This window comes from Mobula birostris, chromosome 22 (genome assembly GCF_030028105.1).
Source record: "Mobula birostris isolate sMobBir1 chromosome 22, sMobBir1.hap1, whole genome shotgun sequence".
Classification (NCBI taxonomy): domain Eukaryota; kingdom Metazoa; phylum Chordata; class Chondrichthyes; order Myliobatiformes; family Myliobatidae; genus Mobula; species Mobula birostris.
This window is the reverse complement of record NC_092391.1, coordinates 2,304,491-2,326,941: the sequence shown is the minus strand read 5'-3', so window position 1 is coordinate 2,326,941 and position 22,451 is coordinate 2,304,491. Positions and strand designations below refer to the sequence as shown.

The following is a 22,451-nucleotide window of genomic DNA, read 5'->3' as shown; positions in this document are numbered from 1 at the left end:
CATGATGAAATGGCAGAGCAGACTCAATGGGTCAATAACTGTTCCTTTATCTTATGGTCTTATGGTCTAAGTGACGTAGCAGTCTATCAAAATCAGACCTGTAGACATAGAACATAAGACAATAAGACATAAGAACAAAATTAGGCCACTCAGCCCATTGAGTCTGTTCCATCATTCTATCATGGCTGATTTATTATCCCTCTCAACCCCATTCTACTTTCCCCCAAAACCTTTAACACTGTGACTAACCTATCAACCTCCACTTTAAATATACTCAATGATTTGGCCCCCACAGCCAACTGTGGCAATGAATTCCACAGATTCACTACCCTCTGGCTAAAGAAATTACTTCTCAACTCTGTTCTGAAGGACCTACCTCATGGACATCTGGTTTCCTTCTCAATTCTAACATCAAGGAAGAGGCACAGGAGCCCAGAGACACAAACTCAGTCTTTCAGGAGCAGCTTCCCACCGCCCCCCACCATCAGATTTCTGAATGGACAATGTACACCACCTCACTATCGTTTTGCTATTATTGCTCAGTTTGGCACAATTTATTTAATTTACTTTTTATATACATTTCTTATTGTAATTTATAGTTTTATTATTATGTATTTGAATGTATTACTGCTAAGTTAACAAACTTCATGACATACGTCAGTGATCATAAACCTGATTCTGAATCTGCATGTGCACGGAAAGGCCAGGCGAAATCTAATCCATATCGGGTTTTCCATCCTGCTCTAGGGTTTCTCTTGGTAAACTTTACTCTGTTTGATTACGATCAATACCAACTGCTCCTTGATGAATTTGCCCTTTGGTTTCATAAATAAGCCCCACAGGATAATTAGAGTATTCCGTCATCTCTTCTGCCCTTTGAGTTATATTGATCGGTAACTAACATCTCTGCCTTATCCAACGCTGTGCCTGTCCCGTACAAAGTGTAATATAATTAGTTCCTCCAGTTCTGAGAGCGAGTTACTGAAGATTTACATCTTCTGCAGAGTCTCTTGTGTTTATACATTTACCAAGGCAAAATCCAGACCAATGAATCACTGAACACAGGGAGGAGGGACTTTCACACAGTGAACTAAGTCATTTCAATTTAATTAATGCATCATCTAAATTAGGAATTAGACCATAAGACATAGAAGTAGAATTAGGCTATTCAGCCCATCGAATCTGCTCCACCATTTCATCATGGCTGATTTACTATCCCTCTCAGCCCCATTCTCCTGCCTTCTCCCCATAACCTTTGACACCCTGACTCATCAAGAATCTATCACCCTCGACTTTAAATGTTCCTAATGACTTGGCCTCTACAGCTGTCTGTGACAATGGATTCCACAGATTCACCACCATCTGGCTAAAGAAATTTCTCTTATCTGTTTGAAATGGACGTTTCTCTATTCTGAGGCTGTGCTGTCTGGTCCTAGAATTCCCCACTACAGTATTGGTTCAAAGATCCAAAGGTTCATTTTATTGTCAAAGTATGTAGGTACAATACTTTCTTTTTCAATCTTTTTATTAGTTTCATAATAACAAACATAACATGGTAATGGTACAAAGTTATTGGGAATACATTGTTATAATTAGCATAAGTAATTATAAAGCCAGTTGACACTTAAATGATAAAACTTCCAATCATATAGGATACAGATGAACAATATAAAACAAAGAAAAATATCTTTTAAAAAAATCATGAAAAAGCAAAAAAAAATTATAACCCCACCCCCAAAAAAACTAATCTAAACAGAATTAATCAACTAAACTAAAAAAAGACATGGGCTGTTATGTAACATCATAAAAAAAGAGAAAACCTTAGTGTTGACAACTCCGTTCTTCTCAACCAATGTTACAAAGAAATAAAATAAGTTTGGAAAAGGTCAAATTACATCATATGAAAATGTTGAATAAATGGTCTCCAAGTCTTTTCAAATTTAATAGAGGGTCATAAACAACACTTCTAATTTTTTTCCAAATTTAAACACAACATAGTGTGAGAGAACCAATGAAACGTGGTGGGAGGATTGATCTCTTTCCAATTCAGCAAAATGGATCTTCTAGCCTTTAACGTAAGAAATGCAATCAACCGACGAGCTGAAGAGGTTAAATGATTTGATTCTATCATTGGTAACCCAAAAATTGAAGTAATTGGGTGAGGTTGTAAGTCTATATTCAAAACAGTTGAGATAATATCAAAAATATCTTTCCAATATTTTTTCAACAAAGGACATGACCAAAACATGTGAGTTAAAGAAGTTATCTTGGAATGACATCATATATAGGATTTATATAAGAGTAATAACGAGATAATTTATCTTTGGATATATGAGCCCTGTGCACTACTTTAAACTGCATCAACACGTGTTTAGCACATATAGAGGATGAATTAACTAATTGAAGAATTTTTTTCCCATTTTTCAATTGGTACAGTGATCTTAAGTTCTCTTTCCCAATCAGTCTTAATGTCATTAGATACATCAGGACATAAATTCATAACTGTATTATAGATAATTGCTACAACACCTTTCTGAAAAAGATTTAAATCTAAATTTTTTTCCAAAATATCCATTGGATATAAATTTTGAAAATTAGGAGAAACAGTAATTAAAAAATTTCTAACCTGTAAATATCTAAAAAAGTGAGATCTAGGCAAATTATATTTATTAGATAGTTGTTCGAAGGACATAAAACAATTATCCGAAAATAAATCACGAAATCATACTATACCTTTGATTTTCCAATCTAAATAAGCTTGATCCATAGTGGAAGGTTGAAAAAAGAAATCAGATATGATAGGACTTGCTAAAATAAATTGGTTCAACCCAAAAACTTTTCAAAATTGAAACCATGTATGTAAAGTACATTTAACTATTGGATTATTCATTTGTTTATACAATTTAGAAAGAGTAAAGGGAAGCGAAGTCTCTAAAATAGAACCCAGTGAAAACCCTTGTAAAGATTTACATTCAAGATTTACCCAATGTGGATTTGAAATTACATCCAAGTCCCGTAACCAAATTTTAAGTATCAAATGTTAATTGCCCAGTAGTAAAATCTAAATTTCAGGAACGCTAACCCCTCTTCTTTTTTAGATTTCTGTAAATGTACCTAGCCTAGGGTTTTTGTTCTGCCATATATATGAGGAAATTTTTGAATCAACATTATCAAAAAAGGATTTTGGAATAAAAATTGGCACCATTTGAAATACATATAAAAATTTAGGCAAAATAATCATCTTGATAGTATTGATCCGACCTATCAATGACAGAGACATTGGTGACCATTTAGTAAACAAAAGTTTAATCTGATCAATTAAAGGTAAAAAATTAGCTTTAAATGAATCTTTATGCTTTTTCATGATTTTAACCCCTAAATATATAAAAGAGTCAGTAACCAATTCAAATGGTAAACGTCCATAAATAGGAACCTGCTTATTTAGGGGAAATAGTTCACTCTTATTAAGGTTCAATTTATAACCAGAAAAGTTACTAAATTGAGCCAACAAAGATAAAATAACAGGAATTGATTTCTCCGGATTAGAGATATATAATAACAAATCATCTGCATAAATTGATAATTTATGTATTTCATTTCCACAGGTAATACCAAAAATGTTAGGTGAGTCTCGGATGGCAATTGCTAAGTGTTCAAGGGCGATATTAAATATTAATGGACTAAGAGGGCATCCTTGCCCAGTGCCCCGAGACAGACGAAAAAAGGGAGATCTTCGATTATTAGTACAAGCTGAAGCTACAGGGATATGATATAACAATTTAATTCAAGATATAAATATCAGACTAAAATTAAATTTCTCGAACACACTAAATAAATATGGCCATTCAACTCTATCGAAAGCTTTCTCAGCATCTAATGAAGTATGCAGGTACAATACAACTCTGATATTTGTCTTTGGCCAGATAGCCAAGAAATACAGAAAAACCATTGTTGAAAGAAAAGACGCATCAACCCACCCACCCCTGCATGAAAAATGAAAAAAAAAAACTCACTAACCCCAACCCCACCCCCACCCGCTTCCTTGCTCAAAAAACTAACGGATCACCCACATGGAAAATGGCAGCTAGAACATCAAACCCCAAATCCTAAACCCTCTCCCTCACACAAAAATAACGAATAGGAAACATACTCCCCACATCCACTCTATTCAAGCTTTTCAGTATTCGATAGGTTTCAAAGAGATCCCTCTCATTCTTCTGAACTCCAGTGAGCACAGGCCCAGAGCCATCAAACACTCCTCACACGTTAACTTGTCTAAGATATTATCCCGGTTAAGGCCGGTTACCCTCTACTTTTTGTCCATAGACTCATCTCACATATTTTAATGAGATGATTTATTGGGACTCTGTAAAACAGTACAAATGTGACTGTGCCTTTGAAATTAAAAGCAGGTGAGACACAGTTGTGTAACACTATTACAGTACCAGTGACCCGAGTTCAATTCCCACCGCTGCCTGTAAGGAGTTTATACGTTCTCCCCGTGACTGTGTGGGTTTCCTCCGAATGCTCCGATTTCCTCCCACAGTCCGAAGATGTATGGATTAGTAGATTAATTATTCACATGGGTGTAATTGTGCATCAAAGATTTGTGGGCCAGAAGGGCCCGTTACCATTGCATATCTCTACATAAATAAACACTGCAAGCTCAAGTGCAGATTCTGAGATGGTTTGTTTTCAAAGGCTACAATACATAACAACAATTCCACAAGGGAACACCATTATTCATGGCAGCCACTCAACAGTGTGTAGTGTAAGGAACACTGTTCTCATCAGTCTTCTATCTTCCCAAGTTCAGCACAACTCGAAGTAATTCCTTTCTCCAAGGGGACCTTAACTTTGTTGCAGTGTTTGGAGGTTTGTGTGCCTCGTTGGCCTGCAGAGCGATGTCACTGAAGTCAGAGCGTTATACTTTGGCTCTTGGTAGGGTCACCCATGCCAAACAGGTCAAAGAGGATGAGGATGTTCTATGAGTCTATGGTGGCCAGTGCGATCATGTTTGCTGTTGTGTGCTGGGGCAGCAGGCTGAGGGTAGCAGACACCAACAGAATCAACAAACTCATCCGTAAGGCCAGTGATGTTGTGGGGATGGAACTGGACTCTCTCATGGTGGTGTCTGAAAAGAGGATGCTGTCTAAGTTGCATGCCATCTTGGTCAATGTCTCCCATCCACTACATAATGTACTGGGTGGGCACAGGAGTACATTCAGCCAGAGACTCATTCCACCGAGATGCAGCACAGAGCGTCATAGGAAGTCATTCCTGCCTGTGGCCATCAAACTTTACAACTCCTCCCTTGCAGGGTCAGATACCCTGAACCAACAGGCTGGTCCTGGACTTATTTCATAATTTCCTGCCATAATTTACATATTACTATTTAACTATTTATGGTTCTATTACTATTTATTATTTATGGTGCAACTGTAACGAAAACCAATTTCCCCCAGGATCAATAAAGTATGACTATGACTATGAGTAGAGGCCAGACTAAGAGTGGTCTACTGGTGCTTCAGGTTCGGGGTTCAGCTCGGGGCTAACAACCCTCACTGGTCAAACAAACATGTTACAGAAACAGCAATGAAGAATCCTTCCACATCTGAGTGCAATGCTACAGACAATCGGAGATGGAGGACCTTCACTACTGCCCTAAATGTCAGCGACGTAATGGGCAGGAAGTAAGTTAGAACACCCGGGTGTAAGTTTTTGTTGAAGAAAATGGTTGAATTCCTTACCTTTTCCCTTTACACCAATGTGACTAATCTTCCTCTTCTTTTTAGGGCGAGAGGATACTTTCAGCCTCAGAGCATTGGCCATGGCTGGTTTTTCAATTATGCTTCCACTTATCTTCTGATTTTCAAGACCTTTTAGGCTCTGTTCCATTTCCTGGAAAAGAGATAATTGATTTAAACTTTTAGCATGTCTGCTCTACAGGTGAGGCAGTGTTACACATTATACACAGTGGGTTCCACTTGAGAATAAAGTCGGTGAGACAGAAGTCTATAATTCCTGCTGATTTAAATTAATCTCAGATGGCTCACCATTTGGAGAAACCACAGGTCAGCACACTTGCTGGCTAAGGACAGGGAAAAAGCTCCTCCCTCTCCAATGGCCAAATGCGATCTAGTGAGGAAAGTGCATCTGCTTCGATCAAGAGTCATGATTTTATTTTACTTTTTATTTCTAAGATATACTGCGTGGAACAAACCCTTCTGGCCTAACAAGCTGCACCGACTGGCAGCCCACAGATTTAACCCTGGACTAATTTACAATGACCAATTACGCCTTTGGATTGCAGGAGGAAACCAGAGCATTCACGGACAGAACATACAAACTTTCTTACGGAGGATGCCGGAAACGAAATCCAAACTGCGATAGCAGTAACAGCGCTGAGCTGGAACCACTGGTGATTCAGTCACGTGTGCAGATTACAACCAACAAAGTCCCCAGAAATGTATAGAATCAGAATCAAATGTATTAATGCTGAATTACGGTACTGTGCAAAAGTCTTAGGCAGCCTAGCTATATATAGTTTGTTCCCAAGACTTTGGCACAGTAGCGTGGTAATTTTATGCATTGTCCTGTACTGCTGCCACAAAGAAAAACAAATTTCATGACAGACGTGAGTGATGATAAACCTGATTCTGATATGGGTCTGTATTGTGGTCTGAGAGTGGGAAGGGGGCAGGGAGAGGGGAATCATGGTTGGGAGAAGGGGAATGGAGAGCAGAGGGAGGGGGAAGCACCAGAGAGACATAAATAATGATCAACAAACCAGTTGTTTGGAATCAAATGACCTCGCTTGGTGTCCCAGGGCTGGGTGTGTCTGCACTCCACCGGCCCTGGCATTCGTACACTGACCTGCTGGGCATGGCCTCTGCTCTGCATTTCACAAATCCTCCACTCCTTTGTAGGAATGATATCCATCACATCCATACTAACCCTATTTGCCTCCCTACACAGAGCCCAGTTGCACAGATTATGCCTGTACCCTTCAATGCCTTGTCTATTTAAGTGTCTGTCTAAATCCCTTTCAATTGTACTAATCAAGTCTGATTTTACCACCTCCTCTAGCAGTGCATTTAGATACCAACCACTCCCCGTTCAAACATTTCCCTTCTCACTTTAAACCTGCACGCTCTAGTTTGAGATTCTGTGGCCTGAGAGAAGACTGTGACCGTCTACCCAATCTATAATTGTCAGGATTTAAAATGCCTGTATTTTTTCCCAAAGTGCATCCGGTTTGTTCTATTTCTTTCAATATTAAAAATGGAATTGGAGTTTATTCCACAGAATAGAACACTACCTTCAGTCAGAATCAAAACATAGCAAAATAAACAAATGTAGGTTAGATGAAGTCTTACATCTAAATGTGTGAATCTGTGGATTTTTTTTTGCCACAGACAGCTGTGGAGGCCAAATCTTTATGTAAATTTAAGGCAGAGGATATAGATTCTTGATAAGTCAGGGCATGAAAGGAAACGGCAAGAAGGCTGGAGATCGGGGTTGAGAGGAAAACTTGATAAGCCATGGTGAAATGATGGAGCAGTCTCGATGAGCCAAGTGGCCTAATTCTACTCCTATATATCCTATGGTCTTGTGAACTGGCACGGATGTGCTGGGCAGAATAGTTTGTTTCTGTGCTCTACCTGTCAGGCCTTCCTGTCTCCATCCTGCTAACCTACCTTGAGTTTCCAACTCATCACCTGCAGCCTATCTAAACCCAGCTCTCATCCACAATCCTTGTTTACTCACTGAACCAGCCAGCCTCAACCAGTTGCTCCAAGCCTTCAGTTACCTTGTCACCTTGTCAAGTTAAGTATCTGTTCCCTCTTGTTTTCTGGGCCCTCATGGCTTATTATTTTCACAGTTTATTATTAAAGTTACCGTTCATCACTGAATTGTCTCTGGGGCTCTGCATCTGGGTAGAGCCTCCTCTACATTCCCTGACAGTGTCATTGTGACTCTACAGCACAGAGAGAAAAAAATCAAATCAAGAAACTGCAGATGCTGAAAGACCCAAATAAAATAGAGCTCAGCAGGTCAGGCAGCGTCTACAGTGAGAGAAACATTATCATTTCAGTTTATTAATATGATTCTGATGAAGGGCTTCAGACTTAAAGCTTTGACAATTTTCCTTTCCACAAATACTGCCTGATCTGCTGTGTGTTTCCTCAAATTTTCTATTTTATTATGAATCAAAGACAAAAATAGTTAGGGTCAGATTAGAGAGTGAAAATAAAACGGATGAATCAGGATATCAAGAGAAGAATCATCATATGGTCTGGTACTCAATAGCCCAAGACATCCACCTTCCCCACTGCCGTCAGATTTCTGAGTGGTCCATGAACATCACTTCATCATTTTGCTTTCTTTAATCTATTTCTTGCAGTAATGGAGTGACTTATTTTAGGTATTGCACTACTCTGCTGCTCTGTCATGGACGGTCCCAAGCCCGCCTGTGAAAGGAAGGTTGGACAAGGGGCCAGCAACCATCCTGCTAAACCCACAGCTACAGAAGTGCCAACAGAAGCTCCAAAGATCTCATCCCTGGGAGAGGGTGGATACACCAAGAAGATGGGCTAATTCTGGGAACAACGTGAAAGACTGACCAGGGACAGAGGACTCTGGAAACCTACTGTTGGCAGCCTGTGCCCCAGTAGGGATGATGGTTTAAGAAGAAAAAGAAGAATAAGTCAGTATTGCTGCCGTAAAACGACAAATTTCATGACATAGGTCAGTGATATTAAACCTGATTCCGTTTCTGATCGATGTCTATGATGAGTAGCCCGTAGCTGTGGTAACAGATGGTGCAGCTCCCTCTGCTGGTCAATGCAGGCATGAATCTCCTGCACAAAACTCACTTGGAAAAGTGAACTGTGTGCATTACAGACAGTTCCGCTCAGCCTCTGGAAGAAATCTTACCACATGTTTGCTCCAACATCCAATTGTATTTCAACTTCCTTGAACTTAAAGAGCATGATATTTATTTATTCAGGATGGCAGATGGTAAAATTCTATCATCCCCAGAACATACTGGTGCAATTCTACACTGCCATCATTGGGAGCGTCTTCATATCAGACATTACTGTCTGGTTTGGTGCGGCATCCTTGCACAATGTACAAAATCTACAGTGAACTGTCCGGTCAGAACAATGGACACTACTCACCCAGCAAACTGCCCTTTCCAAAAGCTCTCTTCCGGAAAGTGCCGTAGGGGTTCCCAGCTTGGTTAATGGCATTAAAAAAAGGTTAGGGATCCCTAGTCTATTTAAGCAAGCATCTTCATGCTATCTCAAATGTCTCTTCCACCCTGGCATTTAGCCATTCTAGTTAGCAATCCCCCATCCCGTCTATCTATTAACTCAGTCACTGCACTGCACTGCAAACATTTTAAACCACTGTTTATAATTTTGTTTACATTGTAAATACATGCTGATATTTATGTATTTATGCACATTTTACTCCATATCTGTACTTTAGCCTCTAACTTTTATACAATTCTTTGATCTTTACAATTGTCGAATGTTGTAGTTTTTTGTTGCATGTCCCACCCTGACCAACACACGCAGCAAATCTCTAATCCATGGAAATGTATATGGTAAGTAAAGTTAATCTTTGATCCTTCATCTATGAAGAATAAAGATCATTTCATACTAATTTAGATCTTTAGAATCAAATTGTGATCTATTGCAAAATTATTGGCTTTTTGTGCAGATAAAGCACAGAAAATATTTCTGGTCATGTCCTGTCATAAAGTGAATGTAGCTCTCAATATCCATGCCTTCCTAGTCTGCTTGGAAAATACGTCTTTAAACCAATGTGTAATTTGAGCCTTAACTAGAATCAGTAACCAAATGCAGATCCGGAAGCTGAGGAATTCAATCCCTCATCTGTTCAGGAAATGGACGAATATGGATGCTATGTAGGCAGAAGGGATTAGATTAGATGGGCATTTGAACACAGAACACTCCAACACAGTACAGGCTCGTCAGCCCATGATGTTGTGCCAATCTTTTAGCCTACTCCAAGATCAATCTACCATTCCCTCCCACATCTCTCCAGTTTTCCATCATCCATATGCGCATCTAAGTATTTCTTAAATATCCCTAATATATCTGCCTCTACCACCGCTCCTGCAGTGTGTTCCACACACTCATCACTCTCTGAGTATTAAATAAAAACCTGCCTCTCACATCCTCCCTCCTCTACTTTCTTCCATCCCCTTGTATTCCCATATTAGCCATTTCTGGCTGCGTCCTTGATCACTTTCTCTTATCATCTTGTTGCTGTGCCACACGGTTATGATTTAGAACAGAGAACAGTGTGGACCCTTCAGACCTCAACCCACATGCACATTTGAGCGGAAAAAGGTTTACAGATCATGGCAAGTCATTGAGAGAGGTACGTGAGGAGACTGCTGGGACCTTCTCAATGATCTTTGTATCAATGATCTGGAACACAGCACAATACCTTTTAACCTACTAACCCTTCCCTCCCATATAACCCTCCATTTTTTCATCATCCACGTGCCTATCTAAGAGTTTCAAATGCCCTAGATGTATTTGCCTCTATCACCACCCCGGCAGTGCATTCCACACACCCACCGCTCTCTACATAAGACAAACCTATCTCTGACATCCCCTATACTTTCATCCAATCACCTGAAACTAATGGCAGATAGTCAGAGAGCAACAGACTACAGCACAGAAACAGGCCCTTCAGCCCACCTAGTCCATGCTGACTTGGTTCTCTGCCTACTCCCTTCAACCTGCACCCGGACCATAGCTCTCCAAACCACTCCCATCCATGTACCTACCCAGACTTGCCCTAAGTGTTCAAATTGAGCTTGCATCCAAGACCTCATTGGTATTGCTTCCTGCACCTATGCTGAGCTTGTCTATTTCATCAACTTTGCCTTTAACTTCCACACTGTTTGGTCTATTTCTGACACCTCTCTCCCCTTCTCGATCTCCCTGTCTCCATCTCTGAAGACAAATTGTCAACCGCCATGTTTCATAACCCTACCGATTCCCACAGTTACCTCTTGCCACCCTGTCTCCTGTAAAAATGCTGTTCCTTTTCCTCAGTTTCTTCATCTCCGCTGCGTCTGTTTCCAGGATACGGCTTTGCATTCCAGGACATCTAAGATGTCTTTCCTCTTCAAAGAGTGCTTTCCCTTCCTCCACTATTGATGCTGCCCTCACTTGCATCTCCTCCATTTCCTGATCACCTGCACTCACCTCATCCAAAGCATTATCCTCCACAACTCTGCCATCTCCAAAGAGACCCTACCACCAAATGTATTTTTACCTCAACCCTCCCCGCCCCCCACAGGGATCACTCCCTCCGTGATTCCCCTGTCCGTTTCTCCCTACCACTAATCTCACTGCAGGCACTTATCCCTGCAAGTGGCCTAAATGTCCACTCACCTCCTCCCTCGCCTCTTTTCAGGGCCCCAAACAGTCCTTCCAGGAGAGGCAACACTTTACTTGTGAATCTGCCTCTTTTCAGGGCCCCAAAGAGTCCTTCCAGGAGAGGCAACACTTCACTTGTAAATCTGCCTCTTTTCAGGGCCCCAAACAGTCCTTCCAGGAGAGGCAACACTTCACTTGTAAATCTGCCTCTTTTCAGGGCCCCAAACAATCCTTCCAGGAGAGGCAACACTTCACTTGTGAATCTGCCTCTTTTCAGGGCCCCAAACAGTCCTTCCAGGAGAGGCAACACTTCACTTGTAAATCTGCTGGGGCTGCCTATTGTGTCCAGTGCTCCCGATGCAGTCTCCTCTACATTGGTGAGACCGCTTTGTCGAGCACCTCTGCTCCATCTGTCAAAAGCGCAATTTCCCAGTAGCTAAATATTTTAATTCCCATTCTCGTTCTGGCATGTTGGTCCACTGCCTCTTCTTTCTTGTGCCACAATGAAGCCACCTTCAGAGTGGAGAGCAACACTTTATATTCTGTCTGTGTAGCCTCCAACCTGATGGCATGAATATTGATTTTTCCTTCCAGTAAAATAAAATTCCCTCCCCCTCCCCTCTTCTTCTATTCCCCACTTTGTCCTCTTACCTCTTCTCACCTGCCTATTACATCCCCTGAGTCCCTTCCTCCTTCCATTTCTCCAATGACTCACTCTTCTCTCCTATCGGATTCCTTCCTCTCCAGCCCTTCACCTTTCCTATCCACTCGAGCCATCGACTCTTAATAACTTCAGCAGATGCTGCCTGACCTGCTGAGCTCCTGCAGCGTTTTGTACATTTTGCTTTGGATTTCCAGCATCTGCAGAATCTCCTGTTACTGCTCTCTGACAAACCCTTTGAGACACTTGCTCCCAACCTTTCATACCTGCTGCTCCTCTGCGCAGTGAAAGATTAGATTTCCTTCTCCCGCAAGTGTCACCACGCTTTTGGGGCCAACACAGCATATCCACAACTTACTAGCCCAGACGTCTTTGGAGTGCGGGAGGAAACTGGAGCACCCAGAAGAAACCATGCAGTCACAGAGAGAATGTACAAACTCCTCACGGATAGCGACAGGCATCAAAACCCCACTGGTGATCACAGGTGCTGTAAAATGATTGTACTAACTGCCTTGGCCCACGTATAATTTCCCATTAATAATTACAATTAACATTTACAGCTGGTCTCAAGCAGATGACTAGGAATGGTTAAAATATTTCTATGAGTAATTTAATAAAAAGTCTTTTTATTATACATAGACAATTGAGTTCTCTAGGAATATGTCAATTCCGAAAGGCAGCATGAATGAGAAAAGTCATGTGTGTCGTAAGTCACCACAACACTACCTAAAGCCTTTTTCAATTTAGCAAATAGTTCTGAAGTTAAAGAAACATAGAAACATAGAAAACCTACAGCACAATACAGGCCCTTCGGCCCACAGTTATATAGACCATAGACAATAGGTGGGAGTAGGCCATTCAGCCCTTTGAGCCAGCACCACCATTCACTGTGATTATGGCTGATCATCCACAATCAGTACCCCATTCCTGCCTTATCCCCATATCCCTTGACTCCGCTATCTTTAAGAGCTCCATCTAACTCTTTCTTGAAAGCATCCAGAGAAAGTTATGCCAAACATGTCCCTACCTTAGAAATTACTAGGCTTACCCACAGCCCTCTATTTTTCCAAGTTCCATGTACCTATCCAAAAGTCTTTTAAAAGACCCTATGGTATCCGCCCCCACCACCATTGCCAGCAGCCCATTCCACGCACTCACCACTCTCTGCATAAAAAACTTCCCCCTGACATCTCCTCTGTACCTACTTCCCAGCACCTTAAAACTGTGCTCTCTTGTGGCAACCATTTCAGCCCTGGGGAAAAGCCTCTGACTATCCACACAATCAATGCCTCTCAACATCTTATACACCTCTATCAGGTCACCTCTCATCCAAGGAGAAAAGGCCGAGTTCACTCAACCTGTTTTCATTAGGCATGCTCCCCAATCCAAACGACATCCTTGTAAATCTCCTCTGCACCCTTTCTATGGCTTCCACATCCTTCCCGTAGTGAGGAGCAGTTATGGAAATCTATCCTTCTCCTTCAGGCATATTACCATAGTGTTGAATTTGATGTTTCTAAAGAGTTAATCTGAAGATGTCAGATCAGAAAGTGAAACATGCCTGTAGTGATTAAAACCCAAGGGGGAGGCCAACACGTTGTCATGTGAATACAAAGCCTACAAGCCCACAAGCTGAATGGTCAACCGCGGTCAAATCACACTCACCTTCTTTTCAAAGATAAAACCAACGTCAATGAAATCAAAAAGAACCTGAAAGATGCTTATGCAATTTAACTTAAAGAATTCACCCAATCCATATTTGGTTTCTTCACAGGCAAAGGAAACCATATTAAGGGAACAAAATGCAATTAATTTGTAACAAACATCAAAAGGATGTGTACAAATCTATCAAATATTGAATACAACAAACTTGTGGAGCTGCACGGTAGTGTAGTAGCTGTTGTAACACTTTACAGCGCCAGCAGCCTAAGTTCAATTCCTGTCACTGTCTGTACGGGTTTGTACGTTCTCCCCGTGACCAAATGGCTTTCCTCTGGGTGCTCTGGCTTCCTCCCAGAGTCCAAAGGTGTACAGGCAATAAGTTGTGGGCATGCTATGTTGGCACTGTAAGCATAGCCACACTTGTGGGCTGCCCCCCAAGCACATTGTTGGACCACTTTAGCTGTTGACGCAAACAACACATTTCACTGTATGTTTCAATGTACACAAACAAATACAGATTAGCTCTATTGTCACATGCATATTTAAGTATTCCACTTAAATCTTTTTTCACTCGTTTTAAATAATTTGGATTCAATAAACTTAAAATCTAATCCATTACATTACCTTTTCCTTAAGGTATCCATAAATACTTATACACTACAATCAGGATGTTTTAAATGAAAACACTTATACTTTCAGATCTGTTTTGTCAAGAATAAAGTTTATTACAAATTTATAAATGCAGTCACAGTAGACAAAATCTGCACAGAGAGGGGTAATGTTATCCAAGAATACATTGATATAACTGTAACTGAAGACTACAGTCTGTGTGGAATGGTGATAACATCTCCTCCTTGCTGACGATCAACACTAGTGCACCTCAGGGGTATGTGCTTAGCCCACTGCTCTACTCCCTTTACACCCATGACTGTGTGGCTAGGCATAGCTCAAATACCATCTATAGATTTGCTGACGATACAACCATTGTGGTGGTGACGAGATGGCGTACAGGAGTGAGATATGCCAAATAGTGGAATGGTGCCACAGCAACAACCTGGCACTCAACGTCAGTAAGACAAAAGAGCTGACTGTGGACTTCAGGAAGGGTAAAATGAAGGAACACGTACCAATCCTCATGGGGAGGGGGGGGTCAGAAGTGGAGAGAGTGAGCAGCTTCAAGTTCCTGGGTGTCAAGATCTCTGAGGACCTAACCTGGTCCCAACATATTGATGTAGTTATAAAGAAGGCAAGACAGTGACTACACTTTATTATGAGTTTGAAGAGATTTAGCATGTCAACAAATACACTCAAAAACTTCTATAGTTGTACTGTGGAGAGCATTCTGACAGGCTGCATCACTGTCTGGTATGGAGGGGCTACCGCACAGGACCGAAAGAAGCTGCAGAGGGTTGTGAGTTTGGTTAGCTTCATCTTGGGTACTAGCCTACAAAGTACCCAGGATATCTTTAGGGAGCAATGTCTCAGAAAGGCAGCGTCCATTATTAAGTACATCCAGCACCCAGGGCATGCCCTTTTCTCACTGTTACCATCAGGTAGGAGATACAGAAGCCTGAAGGAACACAGTCAGCGATTCAGGAGCAGCTTCTTCCCCTCTGCCATCCGATTCCGAAATGGACATTGAACCCTTGAACACTACCTCCTTTTTTTAATATACAGTATTTCTGTATTTTGCACATTTTAAATCTATTCAATATACGTATACTGTAATTGATTTACTTGTTTATTTATTATTTTTTCTCTCTGCTAGATTATGTATTGCATTGAACGGCTGCTGCTAAATTAACAAATTTCATGTCACATGCTGGTGATAATAAACCTGATTCTGATTCTGATTCTGAACTAACTAATTCACCAGTGTACGTGACTTCTGGTTTGATAATTCTAGACTATTTTCAACAGATCTTGTAAAATAAACAGAGGTAATCTACAACTTTATTCATAATATACTGCTTTCAATGAGCAGGCAAACCTCTCAAAACAAGGTAACAAATTACATTTTCACTGATTATTTTATCAGTATTTCAACAGACAAAGGAAATTTCTTTAACGGGTGGTCACAGCTGCAAACCATTAATATGGAAACAGCAACGGTCAGAAAATTCAAGCCGTTTTCTGCAAAGTGCCGCCAGCAATATCAGCAGTGATCAGGACTGCAACAGACTTCAAGCATTCTCTGCAGAAGATCCAAATGCCTCGGATGATTCTTTCTGTCGTTTCCTTGGTTTTAAGTTAAATTTAAAGTAATTTCAAAGCATTGATTACAAAAATGAGTACTGCATCAAAGAGCTGTTTTCAATTGCCATATTAAAATTACTTTCGACTGCAATTGTTTAACATATGAATTTTATTCATGAATAGATTGACAAGTTAATAAACCAAAGAGATTACTCACGTGTCTCTCTCGCACACAGCTTTTGTGCTGAAATGTTTCTAAGATTTATAGGCAGTTCCTGAGTCTTTGTGTACCTTTGTATTGCGAAGCACCAGAAGCTGTTGGGTTGTCTCAGAGTCTGAACCTTCTTTCTCAGTTACAAGTTATGGATCTTTTTTCTCAGTTTACAAGTTATGGATCTTTTTTCTCAGATTACAAGTTATGGATCTTTAGTGCAAGAAGAGTCACCAACAGTCATCCGCTCTCCCTCTCGCTTTTCACAAATCAAGCTTCACCTTTCTGGCATTCAACTTTTACAGCAGACCAATCTCAGGCACTTTCTAAACCACGAGGCACTTAAACAAACACACACACACTCAGCAAGAGTATCTCAGTAAAGGAATTGCTGGGGTGTGACAGATGCACCAGGCTTCCAGAAAACGTGTGTTAGCTCTCTACACTTTTAAAGATTTTCTACTGTTACCATACCAACTTAACGGACATCATGTGACCTTTTACAAATTTACAATCGCTAGACAAAATTAATGATTAAGAATGAATGTAGGTGTTTAAAGGGTAAAAATGTAATTACTTAAGAAACCGTAACTGACTTCAAAAGAAATCAGCTTGACTTGTTGATATTTTTTAATTAAGTACCCAACAGAGTAGAAATCAGTTTACAGTTACAGACTTCGCCAACTATAATAATTCAAAAACAAGCTCACTGAATTCTAGAAATCCAAAATGCAAACAGAATATTTTGAAAATACTTTTCAGGAAGGCAGCATCTGTGGAGAGACACAGAGTTATCATATCAGTACAGACACTTCATTTTCAATGTTTAAGAGTAGGATTCAAATTCAGATTTATTTATTTCCCACAAGTACATTGAAACACCCAGTGAAATGTGTTGTTTGTGTTACCAACCCAAGGGTGTGCTGGGCAGTCCACAGTGTCACCACACATTCCAGCACAACACGGCGTGTCCACAACGTTCAGCACAACAACACAAACAACAACGACAAAACAAGCCCTTTTTCCACTCTCACACACACACACACACTCACACACATGGACACACACACGCGCGCGCACACACACACACACACACACACACACACACACACACACACACGCATGCACGCACACACCCACACTCCCCTCCCACATTACGTACAGGTTAGGGATGGCAAGCTGTGGGTATTCAATGTTGGCACTGACAGTACGCAGACACGCAGCCTGCCACCAGCGCACCCTCAGAACGTGCTGGTTATTGATGCAAAAGCAACACATTAAACTGTTGTCGATGTACATGTGACAAATAAAGCTAATATTTATGGTTAAAAAAACCATAATCACAATCAGGTTTAATATCACTGGTATATGTTATGAAATTTGTTATACGGCGCAGTACATTGCAATACATAATGATAATCAACTATAAATTACAATAAGTAGCGCCAAAATCTGATCTCAGAGCTCTGCTGCCTCGTGGGGAAGGGTCCGGGAGAAAACCAGCGGGAAAAATCCAGAGCGGGAGTGCCTCAGGCAGTCAGTCCTACGTTGAGTTCAAAACTGACTGGCAGCTCCTGCGATGTTGCTGGTATCAAACTGTATCGGTCTCTGCCATTCCTTTGGCTTCATCAGATGCATGGAGAGGGGCGCTTGCTACATGGGAATAGCTTGCTCTCCATATTGTACTGCTCAGGCTTGTGTATCTAGACAACTGGGACGCAATATCTACGGTCAACTCAGACCGATGGAGGCCTCACTCAGTACAAAAAGGAAAAACTATATGAAGTCCAATCAACACACATCAAAGTTGCTGGTGAACGCAGCAGGCCAGGCAGCATCTCTAGGAAGGGGTACAGTCCACGTTTCAGGACTCGGACGCTTCCCTTCCCCACGAGTGAGTACAGCCACAAGGCACCAGAGCTTTGAGATCAGACTTCGAAGGGTCTCGGCCTGAAACGTCAACTGTACCTCTTCCTAGAGATGCTGCCTGACCTGCTGCATTCACCAGCAACTTTGATGTGTGTTGATTGGACTTCCAGCATCTGCAGAATTCCTGTTGTATGAAGTCCAATCTCTCTTTATAGCACATACCCCCTATGCTCAGAGTTCTGCATGCTCCAAAAGTATTCCTTATACAGATTAACTGTAATTTTGACCTTTACTCTGTTGTTAACAATTCTTTACTAACCTTTAATTAGTTACCTCAAGGTTAGACTAAGTTCTCTGCGACTGTTTGTTTTCAGTTATCTCAGACCACGTAGCAGCGGAGTTTCTGACTTAACGACTCTTTAGGGATTGTGCCAGGTTTTAAGAAGTTTCAGTTAGGTTCTACTAACACGTGTTTGAGATTTGTGCAAGGATTTATTTATTATTAATTCCCCTTATGTCACTTACCATTGCAAAACTACAATACTGTGTGGAGCAGCAGAGTGTCATGGCAGTTAGCACACGGATTCACGGCACCAGCCACCTGGGTTCATTTGTCAACGCAGTCTGTGAGGAGTTTTTACGTTCTCCCCGTGACCGTGTGTCTTTCCTCTGGGTGCTCCAGTCCCCCTCCACATTCCAGAGACGTACAGGTTACCAGGTTACTTGGTCACATGGCCTCTTCAACTGGTGAGGTCAGCTCTGGCGGGCTGGGCCGATGAGAGCTGCGCTGAGATCCAACGCCAACAAGGAGGATCTGTAACACTCCGCGGAGAGCGAAGGGCATCACAAGGCGCAGAAGATGTCATGGTCATCCACTGCAACCAAGGAAGGCCCCGGTTGTGACAACCACTCACACCACCAGACCCAGACTTCTGAGGCAGAGAGTGGAACTGTCCCAGTGGAACAGCTTTTCCACTTTATAAACTCTCCCACACAGGTCTCCTGTCGTCGTTACATACGACAGACAACCAGCATCTAACACGTAGCAAAGGCTCCATTGCCTGAAATTCCCTTGAAGCAATTTGGCAGCAGGTACTTAAATTGAAATAAGTTTATGGTATCAATTAACTTTTTGAGTCTTTGAATCCAGATTAGCAAATGTAGAAGTTTGCATATATTAACGTTAACATACATAGACAATCAAGACATGTTTACTTTAATAGATTAATTTTATACTTAATAAAATATTATGTTAGGGGACATAACTTTAAGGTGATTGGAGGAAAATGTAAATAAAGTGGATGTCAGACATAGTTTTTTTACACAGAGTGGTGGGTGTGTGGAATGTCCTACCAGGGGAGGTGGTTGAAGCAGATACATTAGGGGCAATTACGAAACTCTTCGATAGGCACACGGATGTTAGAAAATGGAGGGTTCTGTCAGAGGGAAGGGTTAGATTGATCCGAGAATAGGTTGAAGGGTTGACACAACAATGTGGGCCGAAGGGCCTGTACTGTGCTGTAATGTTCTATGTTCTAATTTTATATTGTATTAACATTAAATTGACATGTTAATTTAATATACTGTACCTTTTTACCTTCCACAAAAGTCTGCAGAATTGGTGATATCAAATGAGACATCTGCTTTACACAAAGCTTGATGTCAAGAGAATGGAAATCCATGTAACTCAAATGATCTACTGCCCAATCAGACAGAGCTGGTTTTATACCCCTGCCCAACCAGAACACTAATCCCAATGTCTCCATCAAAGTCTACAGGCTGTCCTAACTGGTAGTTGGAAGGATCAGCTTTATTCCCCAGATACTTTTCCACGGATTAGGGATTTGCTGTGGTGTGTTGCTCAGGGTGGGACAGGCAACAAAAAACAACAATGATAAATAAAGGTGAATAATGGTAGAGGTTAAAGGATGGATATGGACTAAGAGAGCGAAGGAAGGAAGGAGGGAGGGAGGGAAGGTGAGAGGGAGGGCGAGGGGATTAAAGCAAGGGACAGAGGGAGAGAGGGATTATAGGGAGGGAGAGAGAGATGGAGGGATTAAAGGGAGAGAGGGAGAATAGGAGAGAAAGAAGGGGGAAAGGGAAGCAGAAAAGAAGGAAGGCCACCTGTCTTTAATTTTCTGAACGGGATCAGGATCCTGTGGTCGTGGTTGTCTCCTGTGTAGGTGATCCAATCAGGCTCAGGGGTTAACATAGAAACATAGAAAACCTACGGCACAATTCAGGCCCTTCGGCCCACAATGCTGTTCGGAACGTGTCCCTACCTTAAAAATCACCTAAGGTTACCCATAGCCCTCTATTTTTCTAAGCTCCATGTACCTATCCGGGAGTCTCTTAAAAAAACCCTATCATATCTGTCTCCACCAACATCGCCGGCAGCCCATTCCACGCACTCACCACTCTCTGCGTAAAAAACTTACCCCTGACATCTCCTCTGTACCTACCTCCAAGCACCTTAAAACTGCCCTCTCGTGTTGGCCATTTCAGCCCTGGGAAAAAGCCTCTGACTATCCACACGATCACTGCCTCTCATCATCTTATACACCTCTATCAGGTCTCCTGTCATCCTCTGTCGCTCCAAGGAGAAAAGGTCAAGTTCACTCAACCTATTCTCATAAGGCATGCTCCCCAATCCAGGCAACATCCTTGTAAATCTCCTCTGCACCCTTTCTATGGTTTCCATGTCCTTCCTGTAGTATGCCTTCTTAACCACATAGTCAACCTGTTCAGCAGCTTTGTTGTCCTATGGACTCGGACCCCGAGGTCCCTCTGATCCTCCACACTGCCAAGAGTCTTACCATTAATGCTATATTCTGGCATCATATTTGACCTACCAAAATGAACCACTTCACACTTATCTGGGTTGAACTCCATCTGCCCAGTTTTGCATCCTATCAATGTCCTGCTGTAACCTCTGACAGCCCTCCACACTATCCAAGCTGAGAGCTGGTGAAGACCACACTCATCCTGAGGCAGAAACAAGGGTCTCTGAAAGTCTCCATACCATAGTGCTTGGAAGAATCTCTGGTAGAACATCCATGTAAACATTGCTCCAAAGGACAGAGCCCTTGTGTCAGAAAACTGCCTGTGTGTTGACACAGTCAACTCAGGAGAGTATTTATCTCGGTGGAGCTACTCTGGGAGCTGTCCTGGTTTTGTATTCTGGAAAATCCCTAGAAATAGTCTAGAGAAATTTGTAAGCTTATCTCTGCAAACCTGTCACAATCTGAGAACATAAAACAGAGTGGACAACATAACTCCTCTAGGTGGCTCTGCTCATTAATTGTAGCAGATCTGACTGCAAACTTAACTTTGCTGTGTCCTTTAATCTTGGATATTGCAGAGTTCATAAACCTATCTGTCTCATCCTAATGCAGTTCATCTCCGGTTACAAATGGCCAATTTGTGTATAGCCCCATATCTAGGAAAAGATATGCCAGCATTAGAGAGGGTTCACAGAAAGTGTACAAGTGTGATCCTGGGGATCAAAGAGTTAATATATGAGGAGTGTTTGATAGTTCTGGATCTGCACTCACTGGAGTTTAGAAGAATGTAGGGGGATATCATTTGAAACCTAACAAAAATATTAAGAGTGGACATGGAGAGGATGTTTCCATTAATAGAAGACTCTTGGACCAGCAGGTTAACGTGATACTTTGGATCTTAGCAGCCGATCAGTTTAATCCAGACAAGGGTTATGTAATACATCTTAATTTAATTTTTTTTGTTTATTTGGAGATACAGCATGGAACAGACTCTTCTAGCCCACTGAGTTACACTGCCCAGCAACCCACCAATTTAATGCTAGCCTAATATTGGTACAATTTACAATGACCAGTACATCTTTGGATTGTGGGAGGAAACCAGAGCACCTAGAGTAAATCCACGCGCACACGGAAAGAATAGACACACTTTCATACAGAGGACACTGGAAATGAACTCCGACCTTCAACGCCCTGAGTTGCAATAGTGTTGTGTTAGCTGCTACACTAGGCATATCGAATGAATGGCAAAGACTTCAGGATAAACACAAGAGATTCTGCAGATGCCGGAGATCCAGAGCATCACACACAAAATACTGGAGGAACTCAGCAGGTCAGGCAGCATCTATGGAAAGAAACAAGCAGTTGTTTTGGGCCGTGACCCTTCATCAAGACTGGAAAGGAAAGAGGAAGAAGCCAGATTAGAAGCAACACACACAAAATGCTGGAGGAACTCAGCAGGCCAGGCAACATCTTATGGAAAAGAGTAGTCAATGTTTCAGGCCAAGACCCTTCAGCAGGATTGTCCTGATGAAGGAGCTCAGTCCACAATGTCGACTGTACTTTTTTCCATAGATGCTGCCTGGCCTGCTGAGTTCCTCCAGCATTTTGTGTGTGTTGCTTGGATTTCCAGCATCTGC

At 41.6% G+C, this 22,451-nt stretch overlaps 1 protein-coding gene across 3 annotated transcripts in view; it reads right to left on the bottom strand.

Moving 5' to 3' along the window:
• The window catches only part of rgs3a (regulator of G protein signaling 3a), a 385,868-nt gene extending 369,342 nt beyond the window's left edge, over positions 1-16,526 (bottom strand). Inside the window, exons 1-2 of one of the 3 annotated variants that reach the window (XM_072240592.1) lie at positions 16,169-16,526; positions 5,751-5,901 (exon numbers count right to left, since the gene is read on the bottom strand). In XM_072240592.1, coding sequence (XP_072096693.1) covers positions 5,751-5,898 — 148 coding nt within the window. In that variant the 5' untranslated portion in view covers positions 5,899-5,901; positions 16,169-16,526. The remainder of the gene's footprint in view (positions 1-5,750; positions 5,902-16,168) is intronic. The other 2 variants (XM_072240593.1, XM_072240595.1) reach the window with 2 other exon arrangements.
• Between the last annotated feature and the right edge of the window lie 5,925 nt (positions 16,527-22,451).